At 47.9% G+C, this 22457-nt stretch overlaps 2 protein-coding genes across 5 annotated transcripts; one reads left to right on the top strand and one right to left on the bottom strand.

Annotated features, from left to right (window-relative positions):
* Positions 1–3824: 3824 nt before the first annotated feature.
* Actl7a (actin like 7A) lies at positions 3825–21568 on the top strand. 4 transcript variants are annotated; one of them, XM_048420714.3, is made up of 2 exons: positions 3825–3890; positions 20071–21568. In XM_048420714.3, exon 2 carries the CDS (start codon positions 20111–20113, stop codon positions 21431–21433), a length of 1323 nt encoding a protein of 440 aa, XP_048276671.1. In that variant the 5' UTR covers positions 3825–3890; positions 20071–20110; the 3' UTR covers positions 21434–21568. The 4 variants fall into 4 exon arrangements, with proteins under 4 accessions (XP_048276671.1, XP_085533258.1, XP_048276669.1 ...); XM_085677132.2 differs by having other exon boundaries at positions 3833–3890; positions 19813–21568; XM_048420712.3 differs by lacking the exon at positions 3825–3890 and adding an exon at positions 18163–18353.
* Positions 16649–18204, bottom strand: Actl7b (actin like 7B). The gene has a single exon (XM_048420715.3). The coding sequence runs from the start codon at positions 18007–18009 to the stop codon at positions 16756–16758; it is 1254 nt and encodes a 417-aa protein (XP_048276672.1). The 5' UTR covers positions 18010–18204; the 3' UTR covers positions 16649–16755.
* Positions 21569–22457: the final 889 nt, after the last annotated feature.

The raw sequence follows: 22457 nt of genomic DNA, 5'->3' as shown, positions 1-22457 counted from the left end.
GGGTTTGGGACGTAACATGGCTGTCACACACGTCAGCTCACAGTCACAGCTATAGCCAGTTAAGATTCCAGCATGAACCGGGGAGGGGACTGTAAATCTCCACCTCTATTAGAGGAGCTATTGGCAGTCGATGGCTGCTGAAGTAAGGAGAGTGACTCTCCTTTGGAGACTTGGCTTCTAGAAGATTGTTTACGATCCGATGGACGGCCACACACCCATGCACCTATGGGCACCACTGATGGGACTCAAGAAGTTATTAATAACAAACAGAAAGGGGATTGGCCTTAGAAGAGAAATGGGTTGGAGGGTGCAAGAAGTTGGAAGTGGGGACTAGCAGATGAACATGATTAATATATATTGTATAGATACATGAAACTTTCGAAGAGTAAAAAAAATTATTTTTTATTTTTACTTATTCTTTTTTCATATAATACATACCAACCACAGCCTCCCCTCTCTCCACTCCCCCAGATCCACCTCCTCTCTCCCCTACCTCCTCTCTCCCCCAGATACACTACTCCTCCATTTCCCTTAGGAAAAGAGCAGGCCTCCCATTGATGTCAACCAAACATGGCAATAAGAATAGTGCATTCAGTGCGACCAGGATTTACTCCTACTGCTTGAACTGGCTTTTTGGAGCCCATTTTCTTTGGAGGGATACCTTTCTCAGTCTAGATATAGCGGGGGGAGGGCCTTGGTCCTGCCTCAAAGTGATGTACTGGACTTTGTCGAGTCCCCATGGGAAGACTTACTCTCTCTGAGGAGTGGGTGGGGTGGGGTGGGGGAAAAGTGGAGGGAGTGGGAGGAGTTATAGAAGTGGGAACTGGGACTGATATGTAAAATGAGAAGATTGTTTCTTTAAAAAATTAATTAATTAAAGAAAGACTAGGCCATCAATCACAGTCATCTGTTATGTCAGAGTTACGCCCTCAATCAGCATCAAGAGATGCTATATGTAGGACCAGGGAATGGAAAGCAGGACAAGAAGCCTCTCAGGAAGCCTCCACCTCAGTTCTTTGTGCTTGATAATTTTTCCATACTCTTCATCATCTTGATTTGTGGGGTGAATTGGCCAAGAAAGTGTTCTTCAGAGAAATGAACAAAAATAAACTTTTGAGCATGGACTGTAATATTATTATTCATAGCTGTGCTTTCTTTCCCAAAATTATAGCAATGCCCTCATAAGAATATATATATATATATATATAAAATCAAGGACCGCCCCTCAGAACCACCCAGGATGTGATCCAAGAATCTAGTAAAGATCAACCAGGCTTTAAGCGAACAGGTCTCACATCTGTGTACTACAGAGTAACAGTCCCAAACCAGCTTTTCATTGCTAGTTTCAGGCTCTCTTTTCTTTTTCTTTTAAGTTTTTCAAGACAAGAAGAACTGCCTGCCTCTGCCTCCCAAGTGCTATGATTAAAGGTGTGCACCACCACCACCACCACCTGGCTTGTTTTAGGCTGTCGTTAATCCACTCAAAAGCATCATGGTGGCATCCCCTAACAGCGATCAGATGGCCCATGAACTTTGCCTTCTTTGTCCCACGAAAGGGTTTGTGGTTTGGGTCGGTAGTCTGTCCGTGGCTTAGTGTATTCTAAGCGATAAGATGGTAAGATGGCTGAGCAGTGCTGATCACAGCACCTGGGAGGGTGCTCCTGAGATTGTTCTCGAGAGAAATGCTTGTCTTGGCCTCTCTTCAAGAAGTGAGTGGGCAGACAGAAGGAAAAACCAACAGGGGGGACTTTGATTTGCCAGCCGGGACCAATTTAAGCAGGAGCGAGGAAACTTGGGTGGGGAGACGAAGCAGGATGCCAACCAATCCCAAGAAGTCAATGCTGTTGCAGCTTTAGGTCCTCAGCAGGCGTTGGGGTACCTAGCCAAGAGACTGGGAAGTCTTCGTTCTTTTTGCAAGAATGTTGGGGAGACTGGCATGTTCTCTCATCCAGACAGAACTGGTCTGATGAAAAGGTGTGCTTATGCAAATGAGGTATAGAGTGAGGACCATTCAGGAGAGAACTGCGAAACCCAGCCAGGGAAAGCAAAGGCTGCCCAAATCCGAGTGAGGAAATTCTCTATCTGGTCAGTGACTCGGTTCCTCTTCTAGCCAAGGCAGTGGTAGGGAAGGTAGGGAAGGCATCTGAAGGGGGTCACAAGAGTGCACAGGGGTTTGAACCAGTTTCTGGGTGCAGCGTTGACATTCCTGTCACCTTTGGGCCTGAGCCTGGGCCTGGCACTGGGAGCTGTCCTGCTGCCAGCATGCCCAGCTCGTTCACCCTTGGAGTCACTGAATACTTGATTGCCGCGGCAAGTTGTTCCCAGCTCCAACTGCACCAGGGTTTGGGGCATCAGTTTTGTCCTTCATTCCCATCTTCAGCAGAGATGACAACCAGGAGCCTTCGACCCACACCAGTATCGTGGGGCCTCAGACTGGCATAGCCAAAGACGAAGTCTTGATGTACATCCCCAAGACATGTTTCTGAGCTTCCCTAGCTCCTCACAAGTGGACACGCTAAAGGCCTTACTGTTGTCCTTGCATCCTTCCCCCTGGGTTTCTGAAGCTATGGTTTTGAAAAGCACTCGTGAGTGTCAGAAATCCACAGACCCCGTTAGCTGGTCTGTTAAGAATAGATACTGTGCTCTCAGAAGAAGTAATGCTTTATCTATCCTGATGGCATTGGGATCTGCAATGTGTCTCACAGTAGACCCCTTTGTCCTGTCAGCTCTACTAGCAAATATTCATTGCAATGAGTCATTGGTCTGGTCCAAGGCCTCTGGTTTCTGGTGCACCATCAACACTGGGTTCTCACCAGAACTCCTCTTGGATATCCCTTGGCTGTATGGAGTCATGGACATCCTGCAGATTTCATTCCACGGGACTATCCCTTCACCAGCTCCAGCAGGTCCTAGATGGGATAGATGTTAGGGTACGCCACCCAAGGTCCAGCTTTGGGCCTGGGTGGTAGCTGAGCTGGTCAGTCTGGGTCACTGGGTCCACCCCTTCAGGTGTGGCCATGCCATCAGGGTCCTTTCTCCCTCACCCGTAGCGAGGGGTGGGGCCATCTCTCCCAAGTAGGGAGGAGGGAGGGGTGGAGCAGCTCTTGGTGCAGTGTCCAGCGAGAGGCAGGGTCAGCTTTCCCAGGGCCAGGCAAGGGAGGGCCAGCTCAGCGTGACCCTTTGATTGCTTCATGCATGATTCCTATGGCTCCCTGAAGTGATACAGGCCACAGACATCAACACAAACCCCAGCTATAACAGGACCACAGACCCAGACATGGCCCTCAGTGACAGCTCAGGCCCAGATGACATCTTAGCTCCTGGTGGAAGCAGCAGCCATTCAGATCAGGATGGCTCTGGCGGCAACAAGTCTCCCCCGCCTCCTCCCCAGAAACCAACAGGGCCACAAGTTATGGCCCCAACCCTGGACTTCCCAGTGACCTTTGGTGCCAACATGGGCCTTGGACTTCAACACAGACCCTGGCTTCAGTAGGACCATGGACCCAGACATGGTCTTGGCAGTAACTGGATCTGGATATCACCATTGCCCATGTATCAGAACGGGCTACTCAGATCATCATGGCCACTGTGGCCCTTGGACACTAACACAGTTCCAAATCTCAAGTATTTGAGTGGCTTCGATGGTAACAGAAGCCTTGGACATCAACACAAACCTTTGCTACAGTAGGGCCATGGACCCAAATGATGGAGGAAGGTCATCTGTCTATTGTTACTTTTGTTAGTTAATAAAGAGACTGCCTTGGCCTTTTTGATAGGCCAGCCCTTAGGTGGGTGGAGTAGACAGAACAGAATTGTGGGAGAAAGAAAGCAGAGGCAGGCAGACGCCATGGCTCTCCTCTCCGAGATGGATGCCGGTTAGAATCCTCCTGGTAAGCCACCACCTCATGGTGCTACACATATTAATAGAAATGGGTTAATCAAGATGTGAGAGTTAGCCAATAAGAGGCTGAAACTAATGGGCCAAGCAGTGTTTGAAAGAATACAGTTTCCGTGTAATTATTTCGGATAAAGCTAGGTGGGAGCCAGGTGGTGGGACAGCCCGCCGCTCCTTTTACAGAGTGGCGCCCAACGTGGTAACTAAATCCACTTAAAAACCTGAGAGAGCTTAAAAATAAGGGAAAGAGAGTTTAACACAGATTTTGCTGTTTGCTAGGGTGTGCTGTAGAGAGATTTCCTGTTTCAGCATTAGCGGTAGAAAAAAAGCTGAGCCATTTTAAACCGCTGCTTCCTGGGTTCTGCTGCCGGTGTAAACTCCGGCTATGGAGCGTTTCTGCAGCTCTGACCCAAAAGTCTCTATGGCATCGGGTAGCAGCAGAGGCCACTCAGATATATGTATGGCTCTGGCTGCAGCATGGCCCTTGGGCATGCACAGGCAAGCACACACAGGGCTTCATTTTCTCACTGAGATAAAATACCAGCATCCTCAGAATGCCTGATGACCGGGCTCCCATCTGGCTCCCATCTTTTTTCAACTTCACCACTTACCCTGCTTGCCCTGGTCTGGCCCCGCTGGGCCCATTGCTTTCCCTTAAACATGTTAAACATTTTCCCAGCTCGCTGCACTTGCTAAAATTCTCTTCCCCATTTAGGTTCCTGTTCAATTATCACCTTGGCAGAGAAACCTCCCCTTAGCGCCCAGCATAGAGAGCGGCTCCAGGTCTCAGGCGATGGATCAGTCCCGAAAGGACTTGCAGCGCAATCGTGAGGATCTGAGCTCAGTCTCCCAGAACTCACATTTAAATAACAAGCCAGGTGTGGCCGTGTCTGCCTATAAACATCACCAAGGAGGCAGATCACAGAAGGATCCCCGGTACTGGCTGGTCAGCCAGGCTAGCCAAGTCAGTGAGCTTCAGGGTCAGTGGAGACTGATTAAGGAAAATATCCAACATGGATGCTCTCTTCCACATGTATGTGGACACATGTATATGTGTCCACACACATGTGTAGTAGACACATGCATAGCAACTCCAGTTTCCTCTCCTCTATGGCCCCCTAATTGCTACATCTTCCTGCTTCCAGAAGTCACGCCCATGACACCATTCACCCGAAGGACTGTGTATTTATTAACTTTTTATGTCTGCCTTCCACCGCCAGCATGTGGCTCCCTGAGGACTTTGCTTCGACCACTGTTGAGGACATTCGGTATTTGGGTGGTGAATGGGTGATAATTTATGTCAAAATACTTAGAAGGGCCCCTAAGCACCAATCAGCACTAATCGCCTTGGAAATTCTTCTTGAGGCCCCTTACAAAATCTAGAAACAGACTCTACAGAGGAGAGGACCCAGGCCCCTAGCCTCATCCTGACTCCTTCAGATTCTTCCCCATCTTTGATCGGAGCCAGCCTCCTACCTCTCGGGGTCTTTCCAAGAGAACGGATGTGGGTAGATGGCTAGGGTAACAATTGTCACATATCAGGATTCAAGCCTGATGCATACAGGCACCAGAGCAGGACCCAGGGCTCCCAGGGCCTCTGCTGCGACTGTGGCCGCCGGACAAGAATGTCTGTCTCTGTTAATTTGACTTAAGCTCATTTAATTACTGACTTGGTGGTTTCTGCTTAGCTGCCTGTCAAGTAGGAGGCACTCTTGATAATTTAAGGGTTGGGATTTAGTCTATTTTTGCCATTGAAAAACCAGCCTGGAGCCAGAGTTTCCCTTTTATTTGGGAAGGCGAAACAGACGGCACATCAAAGGCGGTCGAGCCGTAATTTCATCTTTTCTGATACTCTCAGCGCAGGCCTCTGCACACTGGCTGCTCCGCGCCACTGGCAGTCTCTACTGGGCTGTAAATGCGAAGTCTGGTGCTTTCCTGTGAACTGCTTTTGTCTTTTTGTGTCCAGCTTTGTCTGAAAGATCACCCAGTCATGTTTGGTGGCCTTACTTCAAGGCAGCTGGGGGAGTTCCCAGAGAACGTGGGGGGTGGGCGTGGGAACCTGGGCTCTCCGCAGCCTGTGAGATCCGTGATTAAATGCTTGCCTAGGATGATTTCAGCTGCCCTTACAGCTTCCACAACATGCACTCCCCCCAGACCAGCACTTACACAGTACCCCACACATGTGTGTGGTACCTCATAGACATGCAGGGTCTCTGTCATCAGGGAACATGCAGTCTAACAAGAAAATCTAGGGGGGAAGATATCATCTCAGTCCACAAAACCACTGCAACCAAAGTGTGAAGAACGTGAACCAGGAGTGTGGGGGAAAAGCAAGCGTAGGTTGGCTGAGGAGATGGTGGAGAATTACCAGGACTTAGGAAGTGGTGGGTCTTCAAGACGGAGTGTATTCGAAAGGCCTGCGACAGGGGCTGGAGAGAGGGCCAGTTGCCCTTCCAGAGGACCCAGGTTCGCTTCCCAGCACCTACATGGCAGCTCACAACTGTCTATAAATTCTAGTTCCAGGGGACCCGACACCCATGGCAAAATACTAATGTACATTAAATAAAAATAAATATTTTTTTTTTAAAAAAAGGCGCAGACAGCTTCAAGGGACAGGAAAATGAAAGCCCCGGAGATATAGGCTCTGTAGAGGATGGCGGCTGTGGAGAGAGTGAAGACAGGAGCTCTGAGGGAAGACGGGAGGGCAAATGGGAGGAGAGCGAGGTTTGACCTGTTGTTAGGCTAAGCCAGTTACTCTAGGAACAGCTGAAGTCACTTGATGGAAAAAGCACACTAAAAACGGCAGCACAAAGGCTGGGGATGTGACGGTGTTAGGGAACTTGGCTAACAGGCAGAAACCTCTGGGTTTGATTTAGCGCACAGGGAAAAGAAAAGGAAACATTAGTATTAGCTAACAAAACATCAGTTAGCTCCATCTCTAGATTGTGAGCATTTGCAGCTTAAGTCTGTGATATGTAGAGTTGGCACATCACTTGTCAAAGACAAGTTGTCTAAGCGGAGGTGGGAATTTGAACGTGACGTATGGACTCCTTGTCCATCCCTTCACGTCACACTGCTTTGCCAGGGATGGGCAGTTATCAGGTGCTGGATAAGGGCACACTCCGCAAACTGCAAAGCACTCCATAAATGTAGTCACTGATAGCGAGTTTTGGCCAGGTCTCCTAAACAGAAGGTCATTCTTCTTTGACCCTTGACTGTAAAACCATGAGCCTTTCTTCCCAGGCTCAGAGTCGCAAGCAAGAAAAGAAAAAGCTGTGGGAGACAGAAATCACTCTCAGATGAAAGGAAAGGAAGTCTGGGCTTCCATGAGTCACGCAGAGAGATGGACGGATGTGAGAATCAGCCCAGCTGGTCCTTCTGAAAGCTTAAGCTGTGCTGGCACCTGCTGGCATGCAGGGTAGATATGCCAACTTCGCTTCATCCAGTTTTCCCGTTTAGATGAGTGCCCTCCGATAGTTGAGTTTATGGACGACTGGATCAGGGTTGGAGGCTCTGCCTCTGTAAATCTTCTATAATCTGAGATGCTGTAATGTGTCTCTGGAGTAACCCCCAGCCTAGAATTTCCTCACAATAGCGGCTCACTGAGACCTTCCTGTGTGCAGCTCCGAGGGTCTCCTACGCCTTCCTCGGAAGCGGGACCTCAAACGCTTCTGCAACAGCCCCCTTATTCTAGAGCTGCAGATAGCTGGGGGTCACTTGATCTGACCAGGATCATGCAACTGGCCTTAAGGTTAAATGAGAACCCCAATTTAGGGTCCACATGCAGCTTGGTTTATAGTCTTTTATGGTACCAGGTTGTTTTCAAGTTCGAAGCCTAATTCACCTGTGTGCTACGTCTGTGATCTCCACAGAGGTTTTTTTTTCTCGTTGGTTGATTGATGGCTGCTGTACTCTTTTGTGTCTTCCAAACTTAATATTGGAAAACTGGTCTTCAGTAGGGTAGTATTGGAAGTGAGTAGGTTGGTAAGGAAGATTAATGTGCTTCTTTAAAGATTGGGTTAATTACCAAGGGAGTAGGTTGTTAAAGGCTAAGCACGCCCCAGACCCTCACACCATCACTGGCCGGTCAGTTCTCCACCGCGTTTAACACAGCCCTAGGCCCTCACCAGAAATGAGCAAATGTTCAAGCTATGCTCTTGTTACTTTACCAATTTCCCTGTCTCAGACGCTCCGTTAAACAGCAGAAAACAAAGTGCCTCGTTTTAGAAAAGGTTTACTGCAGCTGCCTTAAACAGTACTGGTGGCACGTGCCTCTAATCCCAGCACTCAGGAGGTGGAGACAGGTGGATGGCTATGAGTTTGAGGCCAGCCTGGTCTACATAACGTGTTTCAAACCAGCCAAGGCTACACATAGAGACTCCATTTCAAAGACAACAACATCGTTTTCGCAGTCTGAGGAGAAACCTCTCCAACAAGGTTTGCGGAGAGCACAGGCGGGGAGCATCGGACGGAAAACATAAAGAACAAGGACAACCTCTAAAGAACTTGGGTCCTCATAAATCATGCCTGAGAATTCTCAAGTGGGGGCCGGAGAGACGGGTCAGCCGTGACAATGCTGCCCCTCCCTGGCAAAGGTCTGGAGTCTAGTTCCAGCTCTCAAACTGTTACTGGCTCCACAGGACCTGACTCCCTTTTCTGGCCACCAGCCGCAGCAGTTTTCCTCTCTCTAAAAAAAAAAAAGATTCTGAAGTTTCCACTGAAATGTTTTCTAAACATACGGGCAAGGAGACCTCTGGCCTAGGTCACTTATCGGTTAATGTTCACACCTGGGAGTCTCTTTACCGGGAGCGCATCCAGTCAAAGATCGCGATAACTCATTTTCTAGACCTTCGCCGTAATTTAAAAGCAAAAGCTAAATATACTAAGTTGAATCATGTAAAACTGCCATTAATATTTGACTCTCTTGACTTACAAACCTTGAAAGGATTCCACAGAACTGACGCAGTGTGTTCAGTAAGGGGTGCCACCAACACTGAGAAGTAACTGGACAAGTGCGGGGGCGGGGCCGACGGTGACGTCATCAGGCGGGCATCAGAGCCCCTTTCAATCATTTGAATGGTGTTGAATTCTGAGTCCCGGGTCCTCCCTGATTCCACATCGGACTTGGGGTGGGACGCTGCAAGAGCTGCCTTTTAAGAGGCATCTCAAATACTCCAGGGCAGGGAGACTGTGAACTCCGCGGGACCCCTCTCGGCCCAACCATTTTCAGCTCCCAAGCCCCCAGAAGACGGCTCAGACATGCTGCTGTCTCATAGAGTCTTTCTGTAAAGGAGACACTCTGTGGACTCCTATTGCGACAGTCAGCGAGTGCCTGCAGAGACACCACTTGAAATGTCACCACTATCACTTTCTGGCCCTACAAAAGCCTCCCAGTGCCAACCCTTTGTAGATGACCCATCTTCACTGGTCGTATCTTTTGTTTTCATCTGCTTTGCCTGAAGTTAATGAGTATGGAGCGGACCTAGATGGCTTTCTGAGCAGCCCCATGCGGCTAGCGTGCCCAGCCCCCATCCTCTCAGGCACAGAGAAGAGGCTCCACTCGGCGGTTGAGAGGCTATTTATAAGCATGGCCGGCTTGCCCATCTCATATCCAAACCAAAGCCTCCATGTTTCCGCACTGTTTGTTTCTCTGCAGACTGGTAACGTTTACACAGAAATGGGTCCCCTCGACTAGCCTGTAATTTGGATTGTTTGCTTTTCCCTTTTGGACTTCTTTGATGCTGCTGAAGAAAGAAGTCCACAGGAATCTGGAGAGAGGAAGAGAGTGGGCTGCAAGGCCGGGTGTGTATGTGTGTGTGTGTGTGTGTGTGTGTGTGTGTGTAGGTATCAGTCATGTGGTCCGCTGCCCTGCCTCTTAGCCCCCACTACAGCTTCCTTAGCTGAACTAAGCTGTCTCCTGCTGTTTGGCCTCCTAGAGCAAGGGCAAATATGTCATTGTTTAGGGCTCAAGTTCAGACAGGGAGTGATTCACACCCTCCCGAGATCTTGCTTCTTTGTGAATGGTGGCTCTGTGTCACCAGAAGGCCCATAGACACAGTGACTTTCACAGTTCCACCAGGCTGTCATTCACTCCACAGTGCAGTAATGACTCTGAGCGAACTCTTTATCTCTGATGAAGCAAACATGTCTTCTTTGTCGCCAAGGCATGGAAATAATAACCCACTCGTGTCCCCCAGAAACACTTGGTTCCAAAAATGAGACTTTATAAGATGCTCCAGAAACTTCCCAAGGCTTCAAACCCTCTCCCATTCCTTTGACCTCACCCGGGGCCTTTTGCTATCACCTACTAACTCCAACTGAACTTTAACTTGGGATCTTCTAGGCTTCATTCTGTCTCTGCTCTTGGTTATAGGAGCTAATTCCACTTCCAGGTATACACTCTGCGCAGGTAGCCTGCAAACGTCACAATAAGGCATGTAGAGAGACCCCTTCCTTACAGCACTGGGGGCGAATAAGACAAAAACACCCCTCAGTTCAACAAAAACACTGCGAAGTCCACTTAATGGGATACCAAAAAGATATTCAAAGTGACGGAGCTAATCTGGATGCATTAATAGGGTAGACCATCAAGACACATTGTGGAATAAAAGACACACACTATAAGATGATACACACCACACTGTCTTCTATGTAAGAAAATGAGCTACACAGATGTTAAGCATCTACTCACACAAATGCACGTAAAAACACAGTAAGGGTTCGGAAGGTGACTGCACAAACTAGTCTTATCGTTTAGTTCTAAGGACAGGGGTGGTTGAGGGGACTTTATGTGAGATGTTTTAATAGTTCTGGGTAAAGAATAATCTTCTAGGAATTAAATCTTTGTTAACTTGAAAAAGACACAGCTTCTACAGATGGTGGAGAAAAAACATCCTGTTGTAAGTTTTTACGTGCCTTTGAAATAGAATATACTGTTTGAAAATGACTACTTAAAAGGACGTGACCAAAAGTTGAGTATAATGGCACACGCCTGTAGTCCCCAAGTAGTTAGAAGATGAAAACAGGAACATCAGGAGTTCAAGGCCAGCTTGGGATACTTGAGACCAGCCACAAAAACTAGTAAGTAAAGTGATAAGAGTGAATGCTTTAAATCCTAAAGCATTTGCATAAAAGTAGAAAAGAAAAGGCTTAATAAACCAGAGTGAAGATAAAACAGCATCATCAAAAATATCTAATCCAGGGCTCAGGGTGTAGCTCGGCTGTCAGAGTGTTTGTCTAAGATACATGAAGTTCTGAGTTCAAGTCCCAATACTGCATAAACAGGGCACAGTGACACAGGCTTGTGACGTCAGCACTCAAGAGGTAGTTTCAAGGTCATCCTCGGGATTGCATTGCAAATCAAAAGTCAAGCAAGGTCTAGAGAGCTGTATCAGCGGGTAAAGGCACTTATGCCCAAGCCTGGCTACCTGAGTTCAATTTCAGAGACCCTACTGGTGGGTCTCTGAAACCACTCCTTCAGGAACAAACAAACAAAAATTGGTTTCGGAATTATCTGGAATAGATCCAAAAGCAGAAAAAAAAGAACAAAGAAAAGACGCAGTGATGATCAAACTAATTATAGCTGCAATGTAACACTGTTGTCTGTACTCATAATTGAAAGACATGCATTTTCATATATGCTGTCTAAAGAAATCCACCTTGCTCTGGATGTGAAGGCATGAGCCTAAAATCTTCATACTTCAGAGGCAGAGGCAGGATTATCATTCGTGATTTGGAAATGAGACTATTTGTTAGCAGGTAAGATTATCCACAAAGATTATCCACATCTCATGCTACCAAGAATTTAAGCCAGGGATGGTGGCACACACCTTTAACCCCAGCACTCAGAGACAGAGACACGTGGACCTCTGTGAATTCAAGGCTAGCCGGATCCACATAGCCCAGGTCATCTACAGCTACATTGTGAGATTCTGTCTCAAAACAAAGAAATCACTTAAATATAAAAGAAAATGGAACTTAACACAGTAGACACTGAAAATTATGTTTAGAGGACATGTAAAAAACAATGAGGTATTTATTCTTGTTAAAAATATGTGTACATGTATTAATATATCATGCATATGACTTGAATATTAAATATGAACAGCAAAGTCTGAGGAAAATACATAAAGATGTTAGGAATAAGTATTTTTGCAGTTGGAAATCTACAGATCACCTCTGTCTACTCTGAAGATTTTTCTCATGATAGTTATTTGCAAGATAATCCTTGTAAAATTGCTATGTAATACTCATCCAAGGGGAAGAAAATATTTTAAAAAATAATCTCTTTCCACCTCCAGCCAACACCATCATAATTAAATTTCCTAACACAGAACCTGCCACCCCTGAGGCTCTTAATAAGAACTTGGCTCTGCCAGCACCTGAGTGTCTTTGGAAGCAGCTGAGACTCTGGGTCCTGCAATTCTTCCCTTCCACCACCGACCTGGCCTCAAGCCTGGGGTTTCACAACTTTCCAAACAGCGCCACCTGCTGGGTGTCAAGTGTCCTAACACATGAGCCTGTGAGAGACACTTCACATTCAAACAAAATCAGCTCCTTCACTGCAGTCCTAAAGTGAAAACTCAACTTTAAAAACAGCAACAGCATTGTCATTCTTTGGTGACAGTAGCAGCAAGGACTCAGACAGGCGCTGGGAAATGGTGCTGGCCAGGGTCATAGAAGATAGGCACAGGAGCTGAGGAGCCAAGGGGCCCTGAGGGGAAACCTCATCTTTCCCAGACTTGCCAAGCAGAAGTTCAAAGACTACAATCATGCTCTCTTTTGCATCTCTGCCTGCACAGACCCGGTTATCAAAGCTGCTCTCAGAGCTAATCTGGCTGAGGCTTCAGCCAGGAACAGAGCAGGAACAAGAGGCCAGAGCTCCTGAGGCATACCCCCTCTCTATTTGCCGACATCTTCATGACACCTGCCAACCATCACCAAGAGGCTTCTACCTCCATTCAGTCTTTTACCGGTCTCCCCTTTGTCAACAAGTCCAGGCTGCATGGCAGCCACCAGTCTGCAAGGAGAGAGAAACAGAAGAAGGCATGAACTACTTCCAGACAAAGTCCCACACACACTGCACTCTTTGGCTAGAACCTCAGCCAAGAGATTGGGTTACAATAGCAGAAGAATTGGTTTGAACTTGGGAAATGGAACCCTGCAATGCCACCGGCCAGGCTGGGTAATGAGAACACAGAGCAATCTGCAAAAGCAGCAGAAAAAATGGTACCTGCAGCTGTCCAACCTTGAGAATTTAGTGTAGGAGATTGCTACTTGGGTCCTGAGAAATCCGTGATCTGAAATTGTGGCTGATCAGGAATATAGTGCTAGGGCTCCCCTCCCCCCGTATGTGTGTCCCTTGTGTAGATGTGTGATGTGTGTGTGCACAGACATGTGGAGATCAGAGAATGGCCTTTGGGGTTGTTCTTCAGGAACTAGCCACCTTGTTTGTTTAAGACAAACAGAGGCCAGCTGGCCAGCAAGCCCCACGGATCCACCTCTCCCTGCCTTCTTGGTGATGACTTTATAAGTGTACCACTACACCTGACTTTTTTGCATGAGTTCTGAGGTGATCTTCATGCTTGCAAGGCAAGCACTTTACCAACTGAGCCATCTCTTGGATTCAGGGTTACAGGGACACAGTGGTGTAGGGTGGTTTGGTTTGTTTGCCTTGTTTTTTGAGACAGGGTTTCTCGGTTTAGCCCTGGGTATCCTGGAACTAGCTTTGTAGATCAGGCTGGCCTCAGACTTTAACTTAAAGATCCTCCCACCCACCTCTGTGACACCTTTAATATAATAAGATAAAGCCAAAAAATTATTATATTGAAGTTGGACACAGCAACTCAACTGGAGGAAAAAAAAAAAGAGTCCCAAGAGCAAGCCCGGGAGTCAGAGACCCTCTTGTTCTCAGTCAGGATTCCCACATAAACTAAGAGCTATAGTATATATGCAGCAGACCTGGTGTTGACCCACGTAGGCTGGGTACTTGCTGCTTCATGGTTTATGAGCACCGATGCACCTTGCTTAGTTGATTCAGAGGACCTTGTTCTCCTGGTGTCCTCCATTCCCTCTGACTCCTAAAGTCTTTCCACCCCCTCTTCCAGGAATGCTGGTTTTAGAAGCTTCTCAGAGCAAGCTCTTGGCTGCAAGGTCTAATTCACTTAGACAAAGGGAAGAGGCCTGGGTTTTCACCCCAGGCGCAAGTGTTGTTAATGGACTTAATAAGTTATGTGTAATAGGAGGGGTGGGATGCTTGTCATCCCGGCTGCTCGGCTAGCTTTTACCCAAAATAATCACACAGAAACTATATTCATCTAAACACTGCCTGGCCCTTTAGCTCTAACTTCTTATTGGCTAATTCTTCCATCTTAATTTAACCCATTTCTGTTAATCTGTGTATCGCCACATGACTGTGGCTTACTGGCAAGATTCTAACCAGCATCTGTCTAAGGCAGGAGATCCATGGCATCTGCCACTCTGCCCTTCTTCCCAGCATTCAGTTCTGTCTACTCCACCTACCTAAGTTTTGTCCTATCAACTAGGCCAAGGCAGTTCCTATATTCATTGTCCAATGAAAGCAACACACAAACAGAAGGAACTCTCCTACAGCAGCCATGTCTTCATGTGCAGCTTCTAAGGGGTGAGACACCATCTCTGCTTTGCCATAATACCTAATGTTACCACCTGACACACAACCCTGCTCCACCTCAACCTACCAAAGGACCACCATCCCACCTAAATTTCACCAAAATGTCTCCCTTCTCCCAAATCATGTCCTAATCCTTCCTTTGCTTGCTGACACACCCACTGTCCCTCCGCTGGGGTAAATGACCAGATATCCAGACTTCATTAGATTAAGTATTCGTTCCTGGTAGATGGAGACTAGTTCTGAGGCAGACAGGCAGGAAGACAATTGTCTATCTGGGAGCTCCTGTTTGTTTTGGGCTATGGACACCTCTTCCACTTAAAGTACGTGTTCCCAAATATTGTTTATAAATGTTCTTTTACATTTAAAGGGGATAGGATATAGATATGAATAATTTACATTGGTATAAATTTTGTTATATGTGTACGTATTTCTGATCTTGATAAAGGTATTGTGATTGTGTAGTTCATTTAAAAATGTAATGTATAATTAGGAAATATAGGTTGTTAATGGAAAATCATCAATAATAATCAAGATTTTAGTCATGTTAGATTTCATATATATATATATATATATTGCTAGAGAAATCAAATAGTCGTCCATGTTTCTCCATTTCTAACTTCCACCCCGAAGCTTCGTTCCTTCGTCTATTATCATCTGTTTCTGATTTAGACACTTTCTTTAGCCATCCTTTAATGTTAACCCTTTCTGGACATACAGTTCACGATTGACAGGGTTTTTTTCCTTTCCATTCTTGAAAGTTATTTGTCTGGGTGCAGTGGTGCATGCCTTTAATTCCAGCCCTCCAGAGGTAGAGGCAGGCAGATGTCTGAGTTTGAGGCCAGCCTGATCTACAACGTGAGTTCTGGGACAGCCAGGGCTACCCAGAGAAACCCTGTCTCAAGAAACCAAAACGAAAAAGAAAATGATTGTGTCACACTTTTCAGGCTGACATGTTTCCCCCGGGAAGACTGTTGTCTTTCAAGTCAGGATTCCTTTAGGAGCAAGGCATTGACCTCAACGGCTTTCTAAACATCTTTGTCTAGTTTGACTGCGGTGTGTTTTGTTGTTGTTTTGTTCAGTTAATAGCAGTTTGTTTTGCCCTTCTTTGATTTTTGTTTTTTATTGTAATTGTTTTCTGTTTTTGTCTTATCCCTCTGTAACTCAGGCTGGTCTGGCACTCTCTATATGAACTAGGCTGGCCTTGAACTTGGAGCAATCTTTGATCCTCCTGGATCAGCCTCCTCCATGCTGGGAGTACAGGTACGCACCACCAGACCTGGCCAGGATTCATTCTTGAACCTTTTTATCCTTGCTCAAATTTGGGGCAGGGGTTCAGCCATTATTTTTTTGAGCTTTCTATTGGTTACACCTTTTCTCTTTTTTCATTGTAATTTTGATGGCCAGAATGTTAATTTCTTGGTACTGTTCCATAGGACTCTATTTTTTACTTCCCATTTATTTCCATATTTTTGTGGTGTGTGTGTGTGTGTGTGTGTTTGTGCAATGCGCGCACACACATGGCAAAGTGGGTGGGGTAGGTAAGGTCCAAGGGAAACTTGCAGGAGTTGGTTCTCTCTGTCCACATTATAGGTCCAGAGGCTTGAACATGGGTCGTCAGGCTTGACATCAAACACCTTACCTGATGAACCTTCTCCCTACCCATTCATTTAAAAAAAGAAATTTTATCTATATCCATTTCTATTAGTGAAATTACCTTGATCTGCCCTCAAGTTCCCTGACTTTGTCCTCTACCAAGGGTCTGGGCCCATCCAGTGAGTGTTTAAAGTTTGCATGCCATATTTTTCTATCTTATAATTTACTCACTTTTATAATTTTATCATCTGTATTTGCATATTCATATGTATTTGCGCTTATGTGGTGTTGCTAACGTGTGCATGTGCCTTCCTTTCTGGAAAGAAACGTTGCCACAGCAGTTCTAAGACAGTCCAGCATCCATCTTGCCTCCCAGGGAAGGCATGTCTCCCTTTTGACGATTGGACTGACCCACTTACGGACACTCAAGTTAAGAAGAGGGCTGTTATCTCCAAACTCAACCTGTCCCCACCCGCTATCGGATTCGATCACGAACTCCAGACCAGACATGACCGTTATAGGTTAAACTTTAATGTGAAATTCTGTAAAGGTAAAGAGTCGCCCTCCCAGGGGGTGGGGCTCTGCTCTCCAGCTCTTGCCGATGGGGCCCGCCCCTTTAGCATTTGCTGTAGATGGCTGCGCAGCCCCGCTCTTCAAATTCTTCCTTGCTGACCCAAAGCTGCTGGAAGGCCTGCAACGAGGCCAGGATGGAGCCGCCGGTCCACACTGACGTCTTCCTCTCGGGAGCAGCGGCCACCGTGGGGCTGTCCCCGGGGCAGAGGAGACTCAGCTCCCTCTGGAAACGCTCAGGGAAGCCGTCCAGCATGGTACAGCCACCGCACAGCAGCACGTTAGCAGCCATCTCCTCCTTGAAGCCAGTGTTCTGGCAGCGGCCCAGGCAGTCAGCCGTGAGCTCCGGGAGGCCCGGCTGGGTGCAGCCCACCAAGGAGGGCTTGAAGAGCATCTCGGAGCAGCGGAAGCGCTCCTGGCCGACGGTGATGACCTTGCCGTCCGGGAGCTCATAGTCGACGCGCAGCTCCTCGGGGCTCAGGCTCATCTCCTCCTCTGGCAGCAGCGCGGCGTAGCAGCACTTCTTCTTGATGTGTTCGATGATGTGCAGGTGGTCATCCGAGAACTGGTGACCTGTCTCATTGAGCAGCTGCATGAGGTAGTTGGTGAGGTCGCAGCCGGCATAGTCTGCACGGCAGGGCAGGCCGGGCAGCAGGTCCCCCTCGGAGATGGGCACCACATGCGACACGCCGTGCCCGCTCTCGACCACCAGCCCGGAGGTCTTGCCATATGAGTAGATGGACAGAAGCGCCTGGGAGGTCACGTGCATGGCTGGGATGCGGAAGGTCTCAAACATGAGCTCCGCGTACTTTTCCCGGTTGTTGATGGGGCTGAGCGGAGGGTCGGAAACCAGCACCGCGTGCTCTTCCGGAAGGATCTTCATGGCGGTGTGGAAGATGTACTCCCAGATGTTCTGGATACAATCCCAGTCCACCACGACGCCGTGCTTCAGTGGGTTAACCAGCTTCAGAGATGCCTCCATGTTGAGCAGCTCATGGCCCACGTATGTCTCCTTGAAGGTGTCTCCAGCGTCCGCTGCCATCTCAGCGCTGCGCTTGCCCACCGTAGAGGAGATGAAGTAGGTGGGCCTCTGCTCTCCCGCGTAGCCGCACTTACAGTACTGTGAGCCCAGGTCAATGACCAGCGCCTTGATCTTGCGTATTTGTTTGGGCTTCATCTTCAGTTGAGTGGACCCTGTGTCCCGGATGCCAGCCTCAGGGGCTGGCAGTGTTCCTGCCTCTCCAGGGTCGCCCTGGGCTGTACCCATGGGCTTAGGACTAGGGTTGTTCTTTGTCGCCATCTGCCTCCCTTCCTCACCTTCTTACATCCACACCCTAGAGCTCCTGGGGAGAAATGAGAGGCCACCTCCAACCGTGCCTCGGCAACCACTTAGCGTTGTGATGTCACCAGGGATGGTCCATTTAGTTGGGGGGAGCTTGCTCTTTTCACCCTCCACACACCCTCCTAACTGGTTTGCTCCAGGACAGTGCTATTGACCAGCAAGCTCTAGAATCCCACCACACTGGGCCTCGGTGCTCTCCGTTCCCCTCCTATCTCCGTGTCTGGCCATTCAGTGATGATCCATTCATTTCTGTCCTCCTCTGCTTCTTGGCACTGATAATTTGGGCCCATAGAGAAAACCAGGTACAGCACCGGGGTTCTTCCTGTGTTACTTTGCAGAATCTTGGGGGCTGGGCAGAGCTGCACAGACGTTCAGAATTCAAGAGCAGTTTTTGAGAGTGATAGACGTCCATCTAACACCAATTAACCAGGTCTCCTAGAGACCTCAGACGCTGCTTCCGTTTTAGACACAAAGCCAAGGCCTGTGCCTGGCCTCCTCTTTCATTCCCCAAGCACAGGTGCATTCTCTAGTAAAGCTAGCAGCACTTTGTCGCTTTCTTCTAACCCCTAAGACCAAGAGGATCTGCCACCACCTCCACGAAGGAAGGATCCCATCACCAGAGTCTGACATCTAGGATAGAGCCGAGGAGAAGATCAAAGATTAGGCATGCATAAGGTTAGATTCTGGGTTCTACACTTTGTGGAGAGGTTCAGAATCCAAGAGCAATCAGCGTTTAAGAGGGATAATACTTCAACCAAAGTTCACCCAACATCAACTAACTGGGTCTCCTAACCACCTCTGCGCTGTGGTGGGTAGGAATCGATATGTCCCGCTGAAGAGACAGATGGCCAAGCAGCCTCAGAAATGCATCTTAGGGGTCAAGGCATGTATGCAGTCCATGTAGGGTGGGGGGCTGTGTACTCCTACTGGATATCCTTGGGGAAGCTGTGTACTCGAGCCTTAATGTTCCCACTGGTGGGACTCATTCGGGTCCTATTTCGATGCACACACTGTGACCCTGATAAAGGAGTGAAAGTCTATGTTCAAAACTAATTCTTCGTAAGGTTATCTACCTTAGACCCCCAAATTAGGCAGAAGGGCTTTCCAATCCTCACAGCAGCAGTAACTCCTTGTAAAAAAAAAAAAAAAAAAAAAAAAAAAAAAAAAAAACTCAGATGGTGTCCATTTGTTCAAATTTCTCTAGTTCATTCTAGCCCTGCTCACCTAGAAGTTCCTGCAATGGCCAATGGCCTGATGGGACTGGTTGATCCTCCACTACCACCAGCCTCCCTTCTCCCACCCACCCTCGACATTTCCAGACCCTTTCCCCTGGTTACATTAGTCTTGCAGTATCTTTCAGTCAAGCTCAGCAAACTTCCGTAAGGGGACAGTCACATTTATTTCCACTCAGCTTTTGGCCCAGTCTTTGTGATGCTGATTCAACTGTTTGTGTTTTTGTTTTCTTTTTAATGACGCCGACAATCCATAAGTGAATGAGTACGGCTGCCACGGTAAATTCATATACCACCACAGGCTGGATCCGGCATCCTGCTGGCCCCTTCACTAACTTCCCAGCCATGTGACTCAGTCCTCTGCACCAATTGCACTCCCGGCAGCTCTTCACACACCTGCTGTCAGCTCAGGGAACCTTTGCCTGAACCCCATCAGCACGGCCACCCTCTCTCTGTCCTCTGATTTTTCTCTAAAAACTTCTAAATTTTATCATTTTGTTCAACAAACATCTTGTGTCCTTCCCCCCAGCGCATACCAACTCGAATATGGACCAGATAAGGGCAGGACTCTGTTGCTACTTCTTCACTGTGGGATTATGGCATGTTACAGGCACTCAACAAATAAACTGAATGAATTAATCAAGCTTCACTACAAAAGATAATATCTCTAATGTACACAAACAAGGTCTCCAGTATCTAGACAGTCTCTGGTCGCTGGATTATGTCACAATCAGTGATGTCACTGTTGGGTAGATTCTTAAACTGTCCTCTGATTTGGGTCTTTCAGGCCTCGTACCCAGCAGGATCAGGAGCTTTCTGAGAGCAATATGTCTCTGGACAGCGTGTGGGCTCCAGAGGCAGCAGACATGGGGGATGGGCCTGTCAAGAAAGCTGCCAACCAGTCCTCCATGCAGACACAGGTCCTCCAGACTGCCTCCCTAAAGGATGGCCCAGCAAAGAGGGCAGTATGGGTCCGTCGAGAGACTGCTCAGACAGAAGACCCTGAGAAGTCAACCGCGCCCAAGGACAGGTCCAAGTTAGAGGTGACCAAAGCAGTGGTCGTGGACCTTGGCACCGGCTTCTGTAAATGTGGCTTTGCTGGCCTGCCAAAGCCCACTCATAAGATCTCAACAACAGTGGGCAAGCCCTACATGGAGACAGCCAAGACTGGGGATAATCGCAAAGAGACCTTTGTGGGGCATGAGCTCCTTAACCCAGACATACATCTCAAGCTGGTCAACCCCCTGCGTCATGGCATCATCGTGGACTGGGACACAGTACAGGACATCTGGGAATACCTCTTTCGACAAGAGATGAAGATCGGCCCCGAGGAGCATGCAGTCCTGGTCTCGGACCCACCCCTGAGCCCTCACACCAACAGAGAGAAGTATGCTGAGATGTTGTTTGAGACCTTCAACACACCTGCAATGCACATCGCCTACCAGTCCCGCCTGTCCATGTACTCGTACGGACGCACGTCCGGGCTGGTGGTGGAGGTTGGCCATGGCGTGTCCTATGTGGTACCCATCTATGAGGGTTACCCTTTGCCTAGCATCACGGGGCGGCTAGACTATGCAGGATCTGACCTGACAGCCTACCTGATGAGTTTGATGAACAACTCTGGAAAACACTTCACAGAGGACCAGACCAGGATTGTGGAGGACATCAAGACAAAATGCTGCTTCGTGGCCCTGGACCCCATCGAAGAGAAGAAAATCCCTCCCAGTGAACATGAGATCCAATACACTCTGCCTGATGGCAAAGAGATCCATCTGGGCCAGGAGAGGTTCCTCTGCTCAGAGATGTTCTTCAAGCCCTCGCTGATCAAATCCATGCAGCTGGGCCTCCACACCCAGACGGTGTCCTGCCTCAACAAGTGTGACATCGCACTCAAGCGAGACCTCATGGGGAACATCCTGCTCTGTGGGGGCAGCACTATGCTCAGGGGTTTCCCTAACCGCCTGCAGAAGGAACTGAGCAGCATGTGTCCCAATGACACCCCGCAGGTCAATGTTCTGCCTGAGAGAGACACCGCAGTGTGGACTGGTGGCTCTATCCTGGCCTCGCTCCAGGGTTTCCAACCACTGTGGGTTCACCGCTTTGAGTACGAGGAACATGGGCCTTTCTTCCTCTACAGAAGGTGCTTCTGAACTGATGGCAGCGTGGCTGCTGTGGTGACAGTGTGTCAGCTTTACTGCATGAGGGAACACCTTTCTACATATGGTGTGTGAGCTGGCATGTTCATTCCTGTAGCATTAAAGACCCCTCGTGTCCCCTTCCCTTCACAGCATGCCTATTTCCTGACGGAGTAAGAGCCACACAGATGTGTCATTGCCTTAAATGGTACAAACATCTGGGAGTGGAGCAGGGATATGAGAGTCAGACATGCACTATGCTGACTGTTGAGTTTCTCTTGGAAGAAACTTGTTCTAATGTTATGCTTCCCGCTGTAGGAACTACTCTGTTGTTAAAACATTTTTAAGAAAAAATGTGTTAAAAAAAAAAAACGGGTTAAGAGTAAATGATGTTAAAGGATACAAGGGGAGCCTCATCCACAATCCCCCACAGAATGCTGAATAAGTTCAGTCTCCCACAAAGCAGCACCGTATTTCCCACCTGACAGCAAACTCAGAAGACTTAGAATATGTTGGCAATCTACCTTGTTTTAACTACCCTGTCTTAACCGTACCTCTGTTTTACTCACCAGTATGTCTCAAAACTGGTTCATAGTAAGCCACCAGGGTTACTGGCCGCTGAAGACTTATACCATTATTCCCTTAGCATTACGTATGGATGCTACAATAAAGTACCATTCAGGTCTCAAAACCCAGTCAGTACACAGACAGCAATACCTGCCAAAACCAGAACAAAGACCTAATCCACAAAAGTCCATAGTTCTGGCAAAGTCCCTAACTGTACTAACTTGTATTGGCTTCTGTAGTCCCCTTCTAGCTGACTGTCCTTGCTGAGCTGTGTCAACACAGGATGTAGTTTTGTGCTTAAAAGCACATCCTGTCCAGAATCTAACTCTAATATACTTGGAGGAGACCATTCTCTATGGAGAGATACCTTGTTCAGCCTAGGCACGGGGGAGGGGGAGGAGGGGCCTTGAGATGAAGGGACAGACTTAGTTGACTTCCCAGGAGAGGCTGTACCTTCTCTGAGGAGTGGATG

This window comes from Myodes glareolus, chromosome 16 (genome assembly GCF_982192425.1).
Source record: "Myodes glareolus chromosome 16, mMyoGla1.1, whole genome shotgun sequence".
Classification (NCBI taxonomy): domain Eukaryota; kingdom Metazoa; phylum Chordata; class Mammalia; order Rodentia; family Cricetidae; genus Myodes; species Myodes glareolus.
Note: the sequence above shows the minus strand (reverse complement) of the source record. Positions and strands in the feature narration are given on the sequence as shown.